General features: G+C 41.9%; 1 protein-coding gene across 1 annotated transcript in view; it reads left to right on the forward strand.

Annotated features, from left to right (window-relative positions):
- Window positions 1-14,993, forward strand: part of mccc2 (methylcrotonyl-CoA carboxylase subunit 2) — a 168,636-nt gene that overhangs the window by 150,608 nt on the left and 3,035 nt on the right. The window contains exon 16 of the mRNA XM_070867814.1: window positions 2,668-2,753. Within this exon, the coding sequence (XP_070723915.1) occupies window positions 2,668-2,753 (86 nt within the window). The remainder of the gene's footprint in view (window positions 1-2,667; window positions 2,754-14,993) is intronic.

Raw genomic sequence — 14,993 nt, forward strand, 5'->3', positions numbered from 1 at the left:
GGCCCCTCGAGTCTGCTCCGCCATTTAATAAGATCATGGCTGATCTAATCTTGGGCACAGCTCCACTTCCCTGCCCGCTCCTCATAATCCTTCACTCCCTTATCGTTCAAAAATCTGTCTATCTCCACCTTAAATATATTTAATGACCCAGCCTCCACAGCTCTCTGGGGCAGAGAATTCCACAGACTTACGACTCTGAGAGAAGAATTTTCTCCTTATCTCAGTTCTAAATGGGCAACCCCGTATTCTTAAACTATGTCCCCTAGTTCTAGAATCCCCCACGAGTGGAAACATCGTCTCTGTATCTACCTTGTCGAGCCCCCTCAGTATCTTATATGTTTCAATAAGATCACCTCTCATTCTTCTAAACTCCAATGAGTATAGGCCCAACCTGCTCAACTTTTCTTCATAAATCAACCCCTTCATCTCAGGAATCAACTTAGTGAACCTTCTCTGAACTGCCTCCAATGCAAACATATCCCTCCTTAAATAAGGAGACCAAAACTGTGCACAGTACTCTAGGTGCGGTCTCACCAATATCCTGTACAGTTGTAGCTAAACTGCTGATCACCCAACTTCCTTTTCTGGCACCATGTTAGCTGATATTGTGAAGTGTCAGCCATGGCTCAGTGGCTAGCACACTCACCTCTGAGTCAGAAGGTTGTGGGTTCAAGTCCCACTCCAGGAACTTGAGCACATAAATCTAGGCTGACACGCCAAAGCAGTACTGAGGGAGTGCTGCACTGTCAGAGGTGCCGTCTTTCAGATGAGACATTAAACCGAGACCTCGTCTGTCCTCTCAGGTGGACATAAAAGATCCCATTTCGAAGAAGAGCAGGGGAGTTATCCCCGGTGTCCTGGCCAATATTTATCCCTCAATCAATATAATAAAAACAGATTATCTGGTCATTATCACATTGCTGTTTGTGGGAGTTTGCTGTGCACAAATTGGCTGCCGCGTTTCCCACATTACAACAGTGACTACACTCCAAAAGTACTTCATTAGCTGTAAAGTGCTTTGAGACGTCTGGTGGTCGTGAAAGGCGCTATATAAATGCAAGTCTTTTTTCTCTCTCCTTTAATACTATCCCCCTTTCCTTCAAATTTGCCGTCATCACCCTTCTGCTCAAAAAAACAACACTTTACCCCTCCGTCTTTGCAAACCCATCTGCTACCTCCCTTTCCTCTGCAAAGTTCTTGCATGTGTTGCCGCCTTCCAAATCTGTGCCCATCTTTCCTGGAACTCCATGTTTGAATCCAATCAGGTTTCTGCCTCTGCCACACGACTGAAACAAATTTTATCAAATGTCATCCTATGTGACTGTGACAAAAGTAAACTACCCTCGTTCTTCTTGACCGGTCTGCAGCCTTTGACACAATTGACTATGCCATCCTCCTCCAACACCTCTCCACCGTTGTCCAGCTAGGTGGGACTGCACTCGCTTAGTTCCATTCTTATCTATCTAATCGTGGCCAGAGAATCACCTGCAATGGCTTCTCTTCCCACCCCTGCATCGTTATCTCTGGTGTCCCCCAAGAATCTATACTTGGCCCCCTCCTATTTCTCATCTATATGCTGCCCTTTGGAATCACCATCCGGAAACACACCATCAGTTTCTACATGTACGCTGACGAACCCAGCTCTACCTCACCACCACTTCTCTTGCCCCCCTCCACTGTTTCTAAATTGTCAGACTGCTTGTCCGACATCCAGTACTGGATGAGCAGAAATTTCCTCCAACTAAATATTGGTCCCGGCCACAAATTGCATTCCCTAGCATCTGTCTGAGGCTGAACCAGATGGTTCGCAACCTTGGTGTCATATTTGACCCTGAAATGAGCTTCCGAACACATATGCGCGCCATAACTAAGACCGCCTATTTCCACCTCTAACATCACCCGAGTCCATTCCTGCCTCAGCTCATCTGCTGCTGAAACCCTCATCCATGCCTTTGTTACCTTTAGACTTGACTCTTCCAACGCACTCCTGTCTGGCCTCCCAAGTTCTACCCTATATAAACTTGAGGTCATTCAAAACTCCGTGTCCTAACTCACACCATGTCCCATTTACCCATCACCCCTGTGCTCGCTAACCTACATTTGCTCCCAATTCAGCAACGCCTCAATTTTAAAATTCTCATTCTTGTCTTCAAATTCCTCCATGGCCTCGCCCCTCTCTATCTCTGTAATCACTTTCAGCACCACAACCCTCTGAGATATCTGCGCTTCTCTAATTCTGGCCATTTGAGCATCTCTGATTTTAATTGCTCTATCATTGGTGACTGTGCCTTCAGCTGCCAAGGCCCTAAACTCTGGAACTCCCTGGCTAAACTCTCCGCCCCTCTACCTCTCTTTTCTCCTTTAAGATGCTCCTTAAAACCTACTTCTTCTGCCTTAATGTCTCATTATGTGGCTCAGTGTCAAATTTTGTTTTATAACGCTCCTGTGAAGAGCCTTAGGTCGTTTTACTAGTTGTTCCAGTACTAGATTTTCCAGTACTTAGTCACATATGTAAACTTGAAGTCAGAAATTGTTATTTACTTGGATTTAACTGTAACATAAGAGATAAGAAATCAGGCGACCACAACTGCCATTAATATTTCTGTTGCAGATAACATCATCCCATAATGTGCAGTTTGTTTCAATGTTTCTGTATTTTTTCTGCAGTTCTCTGCAGAAGATGAAGCAGCTCTTAAGGATCCAATCATCAGGAGGTTTGAAGAAGAAGGCAGCCCTTACTACTCTAGTGCCAGGTACAAAAAAATCTAGTACCAGTACTGTGTGCTTTAAATGGACCAGATAAAATAAGATTCCTCCACCAACTATTCTTGTATTGATAGTATGATTCAGTTGTTGCTTATTTAAATTTACAGTATCTTTGGTTATAACTGATGATTACCATAATTCAGAATCGTCACTGATACTGTACTTATTTTTATACAAACGTTCTGTATAAAACTGATCGATTATACAACCTCAATTCTTTATTGCAGTTTCACTTTTATTGTGCCTGGTGTGTTGCTTTATCAGAGGATAATAATTAACTAAACTTAAAGTCTCGTGCTCATTTGAAAAGCATACCAATAAAATAGTGAAGTCTTTAGACAAGTGTGAAGTTTGAGCTTGTTTTGACCTGCCTGACAAGATAGCAGTTACCCTGTGCAATAGATTAATCAATTTTATAGTTACGTCCACTGATGAGCTCGGGACTTCACTAATGGATGTGGTTATCCTCTCAATGATGGCTCCATGTAACTGATGACAGAGCAAGCAATGATGCATTGTCAGCTTCTCTCAACACCTGGAATGGAAGTCATTTGTTACAACCAAAGGTATTCGGTTGATTTAGATTGGCTAGTGCATCCTGCAAAAAGTTATTGCTAAAGGTTTGTTGTTTCAAGAGAAAATTGCATTGAACTTAAGCAGTGTATTGGGTACCTGTCGCCTGTGAATAGTTGATCCCGCATTCTTAACTCAGTGCACTTATATTGCATTTTATGAGTTTTGCTATAGGATGGGTCAGCTTGAAAACAAAACTGAAATCTGCCTCACAGACCATTCATTATTCCCTTCACCAATTCCTTTGTAGATTAATGAAAAAGTGATTATCCCAAAATTACAGAACAAGGTTCTTTCTGCTAAATCTTGAAAATTCTATTTGTTACTATTAATTGGCTGTTTGCTCTTTTGTACTTGGAACACAGATGGACTAATTACATTTCTTCGCCTCCCCCTACCCAGTTGTGTATGTAAACATACAGATAATAAGGGCAGACTTTGTGCCTGTCAAGTTTGATTTGCTAGTAGGTAGCTTACACTCCTTTACTTTCCTAGCTGGAGTACCATTAGGATTACTAGATAAAGTCCAGAGAAATTTACATTTTTCAGTTTGGTTTGGCTGCATTACATTTCAGTTTTACATTTTTACAAATAATTTGTTTTCTAAATCAGCATAAGCTCATGCCTGTAACTTTTTGAACTCTCCAGCTAATAAAATTAAGATCCCTAATGGAATTAAGTGTCTAGCCACAGCAGTGTCATCAATCCTTTGTAGAACAGAATTTAGATAATCAAATCTATGTATCTAGGTCTATGTAGTCCTGCTTGAAGTTGATTTGTCTATTAAACCTCCTGTTAAGTATAATTCTAAATTTGTAGAGTAATGGCGTAACAGTGATTACAAGTTGGAAATCTAATTGAGAGATTCAAATGTTATAAACTGCAAGGATGAACACCAAGATGAAATTGTAGCTTTGGACCTGTTGGGCTGGATTTTAGGCTTTTCTGTTTTCGGGACAGGAAACTTACTGGCCGGGAATAGGTTGCGCTTTAGTAAGGAATTTTTGCCATCTGGGCCCTGCGCAGGGTGCACAGCGCGAAGGAAGGCGTCGTACAACTTTCGAGGCGCAAAAATGGGAAATTCGCTAACTAAAGTGCCGGGCCGTGTGCTCCGAGAGAGGCCTTTGGGGGGAGGGAAAACCTTTTATTAAAAAAGCATTTCACTTTAAAAAAAAAAAAAAAATTATTAAAAGAACAAACACTCGCACTTCCCTTTACAGCACTTTACCTTCCTCACTGCTGCCAGCATGGCTGGACCACTCTGGTTTCCCAGGCGGTCATTGCGAGGTGCGATTCCAGCCATACGGTTTGGGTTCAAGTCAAAGCTCGGACGGTATTGCAACGAGAGACGTTGCACACCTGGCACAGCTCTTCCTGGCAGTGCTGCTAAGTGCCGCTGCAAAATCCCACCCAAAGCTCACGACTGGACTTGGGAGACCTCGCCGCCCCATTTTCCGCCCCGGAGCGCAAAGGACCGGAAAATCCAGCCCGATAAGTTTTGTAGTACGTAGGCAGGGTTCTTGCATACTGGGGGAGAAATTCGGTCGCGCTTCTCTTGCGGCGTTGTCCCGGACGGAGCGTTGGGGTTTTGCGCTGGCAAATGGGTTGTGTCTGCCACCGCAAAACTCATCAGCTGGACCCTGAGTTTGGAGCCGAGCGCTAAGGGAGACATTGCACACCTCTTTTAGGGCACTAGGCTGGCTGAGCAAGTGAAAATCCCGAGCTGAGCAAGTGAAAATCCCGAGCTAAACAACTGGCCTCAGAGTGACCTAAGAGAGGCCTTGGAGGGGGGATGGGGAAGAGGAAGAAAATCCGGGGAAAAAAAACACCAAAAACATTCCCAATAAATAACTTACACCACCACAACATAAATCGCAAAAAAAATCAATCACGCTTACCTCAGGTCGACATTACTTACCTCACTGTGGCCGCTACAGCTTGGAACGACAGCTTCCACAGGCGTTACCACCAGGGGGCTCTACTGAAGGCTATGAGTCGGGCGTGATCCAAATATCGAGCCGGTGTTGCAACCAGGGGCATTGCACACCAGCTCGCCACTTCCGTGCGGTAATGTTCCACACCCCCTCAAAATCGGCACCGAATGTCCCGGCGGGGCACTGGAGTCTGCACGCCTGCCTGGAAGTGGTCATTGCTGCCCATCCAGGATGCTAACAGGGGCGACAGTAGACCGAAAATCCAACCCATTGTGTTTTTGTTGACTGATTTCGCAGAAACATCGATGGAAGCCTGCAAGATACAGATGGCACATGTCACAGGGAGAGCAGGAAAAATTAGGGAAGATGCTTTTTAAAAATGACGTCCAAGTTGGATAATATTTTCAGTTCGAGAGTTACAAATTATACTGGTTGACACTATCAAAATCCCACCCAGTAATTGAATGAATCCTATTCTAACTCATACTTTCCCAAGACCTGAAAACTGTGCAATTCCTTACCGCCATCATTCTCCCCTTCCTCCTACAATGTTCAGGCTTTTAAAACCGAAAGTTGGCATCACCTAACGCCATTACATAATTAACCCATTTTGCTGCTGTCCTGTGTAATGGATTTTGCCCCTTCACCTTGGTTTCTCAAACAAAAACCATTGCTTTCTGCTACCCATCCTTCCATCTTGTGACTAATTTGTCTTTGAATTAATTATTAGTGACACTGATTCTTCAGGAACTGGGTGATCAAGGGTCACTGCTGCATTTCCTTCTTTCAATGAACTGTTGACCTCTAATGTTTATCCTGAAAATTTGTATGAAGGTACTGAGTCAGATTGAAAACATTTTCTGATTAATATCCTATTACACTGGAACCGGCTTGCCTTTTAAATATTTACTTTTCTGACTCCTTTTTCTTGCTAACATTAAGGTTTTTTTTAAAACATCTATATTTTCTTCACTTTGTAGTCTGTGAAAGTTAAACATTTTGGTAACATTTTTAAATGTTGCATATTCTATATTATATCTTTTTTTATATCAGTAAGTAACCTGTTAACATTGTTGTCGCCAAATTAAGTGTATCTAAGGGTTAAGTCATGGCAGGAGAGCTCGGTCACGTGATATGCTCCTCCTGTACCATGTGGGAACTCGGGGACACTTCCCGTGTCCCTGACGACTACGTGAGCGGGAAGTGTATCCGCCTCCAGCTCCTGACGGACCGCATTGCGGAATTGGAGCTGAGGGTGGATTCACTCTGGAGCATCCACGATGCTGAGAATGACGTGAGTAGCATGTGTAGCGAGTTGGTCTTACCGCAGGTGAAGGGTCCACAGCCAGATAGGGAATGGAAGACCCGCAGGAAGAGTAGTGCAGGGGTCCCCTGCGGTCATCCCCCTGCAAAACGGATACACTGCTTTGAGTACTGTTGAGGGGGATGACTCATCAGGGGAGGGCAGCAGCAGCCAAGTTCATGGCACCATGGCTGGCTCTGTTGCACAGGAGGGCAGGAAAAAGAGTGGGAGAGCGATAGTGATAGGGGATTCAATTGTAAGGGGAATAGATAGGCGTTTCTGCAGCCACAACCGAGATTCCAGGATGGTATGTTGCCTCCCTGGTGCAAGGGTCAAAGGATGTCTCGGAGCGGGTGCAGGACATTCTGAAAAGGGAAGGAGAACAGCCAGTTGTCGTGGTGCACATTGGTACCAACGACATAGGTAAAAAAAGGGATGAGGTCCTACGAGACGAATTTAAGGAGCTAGGAGCTAAATTAAAATGTAGGACCTCAAAAGTAGTAATTTCGGGTTTGCTGCCAGTGCCACGTGCTAGTCAGAGTAGGAATCGCAGGATAGCGCAGATGAATACGTGGCTTGAGCAGTGCTGCAGCAGGGAGGGATTCAAATTCCTGGGGCATTGGAATCGGTTCTGGGGGAGGTGGGACCAGTACAAACCGGATGGTCTGCACCTGGGCAGGACCGGAACCAATGTCCTAGGGGAGTGTTTGCTAGTGCTGTTGGGGAGGAGTTAAACTAATATGGCAGGGGGATGGGAACCAATGCAGGGAGACAGAGGGAAACAAAATGGAGACAGAAACAAAAGACAGAAAGTAGATGAGTAAAAATGGAGGGCAGAGAAACCCAAGGCAAAAAACAGAAAGGGCCACTGTACAGCAAAATTCTAAAGGGTCAAAGTGTAATAAAAAGGCAAGCCTGAAAGCTCGGTGCCTCAATGCGAGGAGTATTCGGAACCCAGGAGAGGGCTCTGAGCTAGTTAGAGTGGGTGAGAACGCAGTTGAACGGGATCCCAAGAAAGAATGCAAAAGGCAGGAGGCAACAGAGCAGAGGAGCACTGGGGTAAATGTAAACCACAAGGTGATAGGAAGGGACAATATGTATGAATATAAAGGGGCTGCAGGAGGGGTCAAAACTAAAAATCATGGTTTCAAAACTAGTATTAAAACACTCTACCTAAACGCACGCAGCATTCGAAATAAAGTAAATGAGTTGACGGCACAAATCATTACAAATGGGTATGATTTGGTGGCCATTACAGAAACGTGGTTGCAGGGTGGCCAAGTCTGGGAATTAAACATACAGGGGTATCTGACAATTCGGAAGTATAGACAAGAAGGGAAAGGAATATGGTAGCTCTGTTAATAAAGGATGATATCAGGGCAGTTGTGAGAGATGATATTGGCTCTAATGAACAAAATGTTGAATCATTGTGGGTGGAGATTAGAGATAGTAAGGGGAAAAAGTCACTGGTGGGCGTAGTTTATCGGCCCCCAAATAATAACTTCACGGTGGGCCGGGCAATAATCAAGGGAATAATTGAGGCATGTGAAAAAGGAACGGCAGTAATCATGGGGGATTTTAACCTACATATCGATTGGTCAAATCAAATCGCACTGGGTAGCCTGGAGGAGGAATTCATAGAATGCATACGGGATTGTTTTTTAGAACAGTATGTTACAGAACCTACAAGGGAGCAAGCTATCTTAGATCTGTAATGAGACAGGAATAATAAACAATCTACTAGTAAAAGATCCTCTCGGAATGAGTGATCACAGTATGGTTGAATTTGTAATACAGATTGAGGGTGAGGAAGTAGTGTCTCAAACGAGCGTACTATGCTTAAACAAAGGGGACTACAGTGGGATGAGGGCAGAGTTAGCTAAAGTAGACTGGGAACACAGAGTAAACGGTGGCACAATTGAGGAACAGTGAAGGACTTTTAAGGAGCTCTTTCATAGTGCTCAACAATAATATATTCCAGTGAAAAAGAAGGGCGGTAAGAGAAGGGATAACCAACCATGGATAACCAAGGAAATAAAAGAGAGTATCAAATTAAAAACCAATGCATATAAGGTGGCCAAGGTTAGTGGGAAACTATAAGATTTGGAAAATTTTAAACGACAGCAACGAATGACTAAGAAAGCAATAAAAAAAGGAAAGATAGATTACGAAAGTAAACTTGCGCAAAACATAAAAACAGATGGTAAAAGCTTTTACCGATATATAAAACTGAAGAGAGTGACTAAAGTAAATGTTGGTCCCTTAGAAGATGAGAAAGGGGATTTAATAATGGGAAATGTGGAAATGGCTGAGACCTTAAACAATTATTTTGCTTCGGTCTTCACAGTGGAAGACACAAAAACCATCCCAAATATTGCTGGTCACAGGAATGTGGGAAGGGTGGACCTTGAGACAATCACTATCACTCGGGGAGTTAGTGCTGGACAGGCTAATGGGACTCAAGGTAGACAAGTCCCCTGGTCCTGATGAAATGCATCCCAGGGTATTAAAAGAGATGGTGGAAGTTATAGCAGATGCATTCGTTATAATCTACCAAAATTCTCTGGACTCTGGGGTGGTACCAGCGGATTGGAAAGCAGCTAATGTAACGCCTCTGTTTAAAAAAAGGGGGCAGACAAAAGGCAGGTAACTGTAGGCCGGTTAGTTTAACATCTGTAGTGGGGAAAATGCTTGAAGCTATCATTAAGGAAGAAATAGCGGGACATCTAGATAGGAATAGTGCAATCAAGCAGACGCAACATGGATTCATGAAGGGGAAATCATGTTTAACTAACTTACTGGAATTCTTTGAGGATATAACGAGCATGGTGGATAGAGGTGTACCGATGGATGTGGTGTATTTAGATTTCCAAAAGGCATTCGATAAGATGCCACACAAAAGGTTATTGCAGAAGATAAGGTTTCGCGGAGTCAGAGGAAATGTATTAGCATGGATCGAGAATTGGCTGGCTAACAGAAAGCAGAGAGTCAGGATAAATGGGTCTTTTTCGGGTTGGAAATCGGTGGTTAGTGGTGTGCCACAGGGATCGGTGCTGGGACCACAACTGTTTACAATATACATAGATGACCTGGAAGAGGGGACAGAGTGTAGTGTAACAAAATTTGCAGATGACACAAAGATTAGTGGGAAAGCGGGTTGTGTAGAGGACACAGAGAGGCTGCAAAGAGATTTAGATAGGTTAAGCGAATGGGCTAAGGTTTGGCAGATGGAATACAATGTCGGAAAATGTGATGTCATCCACCTTGGGGGAAAAAAAACAGTAAAAGGGAATATTATTTGAATGGGGAGAAATTACAACATGCTGCGGTCCTTGTGCATGAATTCCCAAAAATTTAGTTTGCTGGTGCAGCAGGTAATCAGGAAGGCGAATGGAATGTTGGCCTTCATTGCGAGAGGGATGGAGTACAAAAGCAGGGAGGTCCTGCTGCAACTGTACAGGGTATTGGTGAGACTGCACCTGGAGTACTGCGTGCAGTTTTGGTCACCTTACTTAAGGAAGGATATACTAGCCTTGGAGGGGGTACAGAGACGATTCACTCGGCTGATTCCAGAGATGAGGGGGTTAACTTATGATGATAGATTGAGTAGACTGGGTCTTTACTCATTGGAGTTCAGAAGGATGAGGGGTGATCTTATAGAAACATTTAAAATAATGAAAGGGATAGACAAGATAGAGGCAGAGAGGTTGTTTCCACTGGTCGGGGAGACTAGAACTAGGGGGCACAGCCTCAAAATACAGGGGAGCCAATTTAAAACCGAGTTGAGAAGGAATTTCTTCTCCCAGAGGGTTGTGAATCTGTGGAATTCTCTGGCCAGGGAAGCAGTTGAGGCTAGCTCATTGAATGTATTCAAATCACAGATAGATAGATTTTTAACCAATAAGGGAATTAAGGGTTATGGGGAGCGGGCGGGTAAGTGGAGCTGAGTCCACGGCCAGATCAGCCATGATCTTTTGATTGGCGGAGCAGGCTCGAGGGGCTAGATGGCCTACTCCTGTTCCTAATTCTTATGTTCTTATTATGAAGAAAATACCTGAAATGGCCTTATTTTAAATATTTGTGGTTGAGGAATTACAATAGAAAATGGGGCCTGGTAGATTAGAGGAGACTAGATGGTGCAGTGGGTTAGCTGCTCTTTCACTTCTGGGCTTGAATCACGTCCAGAATGATGGGTCTTTTTTTGGCTGTAGGCGTCCTATGTAAAATTAATTTGACATTCAACCTAGTTCTCGAGAGGTATGGGGCTCACAGCACAAAAGCTCCTGTTAATTTGGAATTGATTCATACTACATTAGCAATCTCACTCAGGAAGGCCATAGGGCTGACTAATATGGTAAATGCAAATAATACACTGGTGCAGTAAAGGATATTCCATTGTGGTTAAGGCATGTTATTGGGGTAGAGTGGAGAATACTTTACAGGTCACTGGCGTACTTAATATGGGGATGCTTAATGCTGCACAAAATGGGAAATGTATTCTATTTCTCAGTGCTGGTATCTTGCAGCTAGTCTGGAATATTGAAACAAATGTAGCTTTCTGGGAAAATAAATCCCTTAATTATTCTTGATCTTTTGAAAACTATGGATGTACACTTCGGTGAAAGTAACAGCAATTTCATAATGAAGCTTCCCCTGTTACTGGATGTCTTTTGAAATAAACCCACATTAGACTGTTGAGACCGTTGTATGTTTCAGTGTATTTCATTTATAGGTTTTAATTTGCATATAGTAATATAGAAGGAGTTACATCCACATTTTTAAATTGATTAATGACCATCCATAATTATCAAATTTCTACCAACAAAAATGCAAGAATCTTCTTGAAGCTTCTTAATCACTCCTACAGCAAATTGTGCAAAGTACAGTCTTCAGTAGGTTTTAATTAACATTGATGTGCAGAAAATCATGTGCAATAAACAGTTGCAAAAGTCTCTTTTGGAGGCCTGTAGGTGACTAGTGGAGATTAATTACCAACTACTTTAAAACAAGAAAAATAACAATTCCAAGTCAAAATCAATCAAAACAGTGGTGTTAATTTAGATCATTTCACCCATTTTATTATCCCTGATCAGAACTCCTGCAATGCATAATTAATGAATAAAGATGTAATTAATTTTACTCAGAAGCTGTTTAATACATACAAGAATTAATGTAATTTTAAGGAATATGATGGATGTTATCACCCTAAAAAAAATTCAGTATTGTTCTAGCTTTATAATAAGTAATAATTTTTCAAACTAAACTTAAACCACAGTGGTTATGAGAAGTAATTTGAAAACAATTTCTTTTAACATATTAATGGTACACAAAAAGTAATGTCTAAAGGATGTGTTACTGGATTAAACAAAACATAATTGGTGTGTCATAGGACAGTGTCTTTATCTAAAAGAGCAATAAGGCCTCAACTTCAACCTGAGTTTTTAAATGGATGCTAGAGAGTTTGAGGTAGTTGGTTCGCAATGTGTATGACAAAACTAAGGTCATCCAAAAGGATTGGAGTTCACGGTCTACAGCTTGATTGTGTAAATGCCTTGTGGGAGACAAATACAATTAGGCACACTTATCTGATCAGATCATGCACATCTGCTCTGCTAAACACAACATTGTCATGTACCTCACAACTGGGAAGCATGCTGTGTTCTGTTTTTCTATACCCTTAGAAATAATTTGATCCAACAGTTTAGAAAAGGAAAATTATAATCCTATATGTGCTGACATCGGCTTAAAAGGAAATCAAAGTCTAGAGGTAGTGCTTCTTCTTTATCTTTATTGGGAAGTGACTTCAAACAGGTCTGTGAGAGTCTCTGGAACTGCCCAACTGCAGTAAATGGTACTAAAGGAAGTATTTTTCCCAGCTGGTAGTGGGACAAACCCTGAGGTACCTCCAGAACATCTCTCAGGTTGGTTTGACGTTGTGGCCCCTGGTGTTTGTTGTGCAGCCATCCCAGAAGTCTTCCCTAAATTAACTTTGGGGAAGTAACTCGGTGGCTATGCTCCTGTTTGAGTTTTGTACATAGTGTTTGCAGTCAGTTTTCCCTAAGTGGTGCCGTTAATATAACTTGGTCTTCTCATGCTTCCCTGAGAAACCGAGAAAGTTTAAAATAGATGCTATGTCGGGATGAAAGGATCTTTGCTGGAAAATAAGAGTTTTAAGCCTTTTTATCCAAAAGGCAAAACATTTCATTCAAATGTAATGCATTTTTAAGGCTAGGCTTTGTATGTGCATATATAGTCAGTGCAATTGATAGTCATTGCTAGAGGTTTATTGAAGAATAAACTCCATCTGAGTCGAGAAATTCTATGGCCAATTTATGTTATGACCTGATAACGAGCTACAGAAATCTCTCAAAATACACTGATTAATGAAAGATAATGCAGTGCCCAGCAATTATTTTATTACACAAAGAGTAGTAATATTTTATCGATGTCACACAATATGCCTGGGAAGGAATAAACTGATGGTGTGACATTAATGATGGGGGCCATTAAATTTCCACTATTTTAAGACAATTATATAAAAACAGTACTTGAAGAGGGAGGCGAAAGCTCTAGCATAGTTTCAGGATCTAGGTCCTTTGCTTTCATTAGTATATGATATATTTTGAACCACTCTTTTAACCCTTTATAAATATTACTTTGTATATGTTGAGTAATTATTTCCTTTTCATTCATTACAAAATGCCAGACTAATTTATTTCTTCCTACTGCGTTGAGTAATCCGTCTGGTTATATACCATTGGGAATAGATTTTCTTGACATTTGTGTGAGTCAGTACCTAAGTAATAATGGTGTTAGCTGTATTCATGATGGGCTGTTTATATGTTATGAAAGATCTTTGCTATTCATGCAGCTGCAAAGGCTGTATAGAGTATTTAATGGAAATAAGCACAATGCATCTGAAAAAGTAACGGGCAGACTAGTTCATGCTGAATGCCAAGTCTATAAATGAAACAAAACCCTGTAACAACCTGATTTTACAGCACATACTCCTTTCTAATCTAGATAATTGATTTACTTCTCACCAAATGATATTGGAGGCTTCTAGATGACTGCTGCAGATTATAATGTTCCTGTTCTGAACTGTTGGATCAAATTATTTCTAAGAGTGTAGAAAAACAGAACACAGCATGCTTCCCAGTTGAGAGATTTATCACAAATGTGCCTAATTTTACGTGTCTCCCACAAGGGGTTTACACAACCAGTCTACAGGCCTGTAGGTATGTGTGGTGACAAAATGCCAACTTAGAACTATAGAAGTTTACAGCACCGAAGGAGGCCATTTGGCCCATTGTGTCTGTACAACAACAACTTGCATTTATATAATGCCTTTAACGTATATGGCTCAAATGCATGACCTCATCTCTCATCTGGAAGGAGGAGTGCATGCCTGGAGATCTCAGAGATGCCGTAATCGTGACCATCTTTAAAGAAGGGGACAAGTCCGACTGCGGCAACCACAGAGTAATCTCCCTGTTGTCGGCCACTGGGAAAGTCATCGCGGAACAGCATCTCATCTCTCAATTAGGCACTTTTCAGCCTCTGGACCCAACATCGAGTTCAATCATTTTGGACCATAATCTCTGCCACTATTTTTTCCCCATGGCAGCTGTTGATGATTCTGCTACACCCATTTACACCATTTACTTGGCCATTACATTTCCTCTTAGCCTTCCTTCTCTGCGAATGAAAATTGTTCCAATGTCTTAAGTTTTTTCTCATAATTGTATATTCTCAATCCTGCTACTTTTTGATGAATCTGTACTGCACTTTTCTATGGCCTAGAAATTGATCAAAGTTTACTCCTGTTTACTTGGCAAAAAACGGCTAAGATTCTGCAATTAACGCCAGTCGAAAATTGATCAAAAAATAGGGAAAAAAACTCTTGGCAGGAAGAATGGGCGTTACACGTGGATTCTCTGCGGTCCTGGTCAAATTAAGTCCGAGGCTAGAATCGGACTAAGGAGAGGGGAAATACAGAAAATATTTTAAAAATAAATAAAACATCGGAAAACATTCAAAGGAGCCTTTTTAACTGAATCGTTGCAAAATATTTTTTTTTTTTTTTTTTAAACATTCACTTACCTTTTTTTGCAGTTTCATAACCTGCCGTCCATCGAAAGGCTGCTCTGACTGTCTGTTTTTTTTTGCAGAAATACGGATCACCGCTCCCACCAAACTTGAGTGGTAGTGGTTTTCCCAGTGTTGCACGCTGGCAGGCTGCTTCCCAGCGGTATTTTGAAACTGCCAGCATAAGGCCTTGATGAAATTCCCAACGAATGAAAGACCACCCAAAACAAGGAAATACTGCCGAGAAATGCGGCAGTAGGCTGATCAATTTGTGGCCCTATAGCTTTAATGTCCTTCCAAACATGGGACATCCAAGACCACAAAACATT

Source organism: Pristiophorus japonicus, chromosome 1 (genome assembly GCF_044704955.1).
Source record: "Pristiophorus japonicus isolate sPriJap1 chromosome 1, sPriJap1.hap1, whole genome shotgun sequence".
In the NCBI taxonomy this organism is placed as follows: domain Eukaryota; kingdom Metazoa; phylum Chordata; class Chondrichthyes; family Pristiophoridae; genus Pristiophorus; species Pristiophorus japonicus.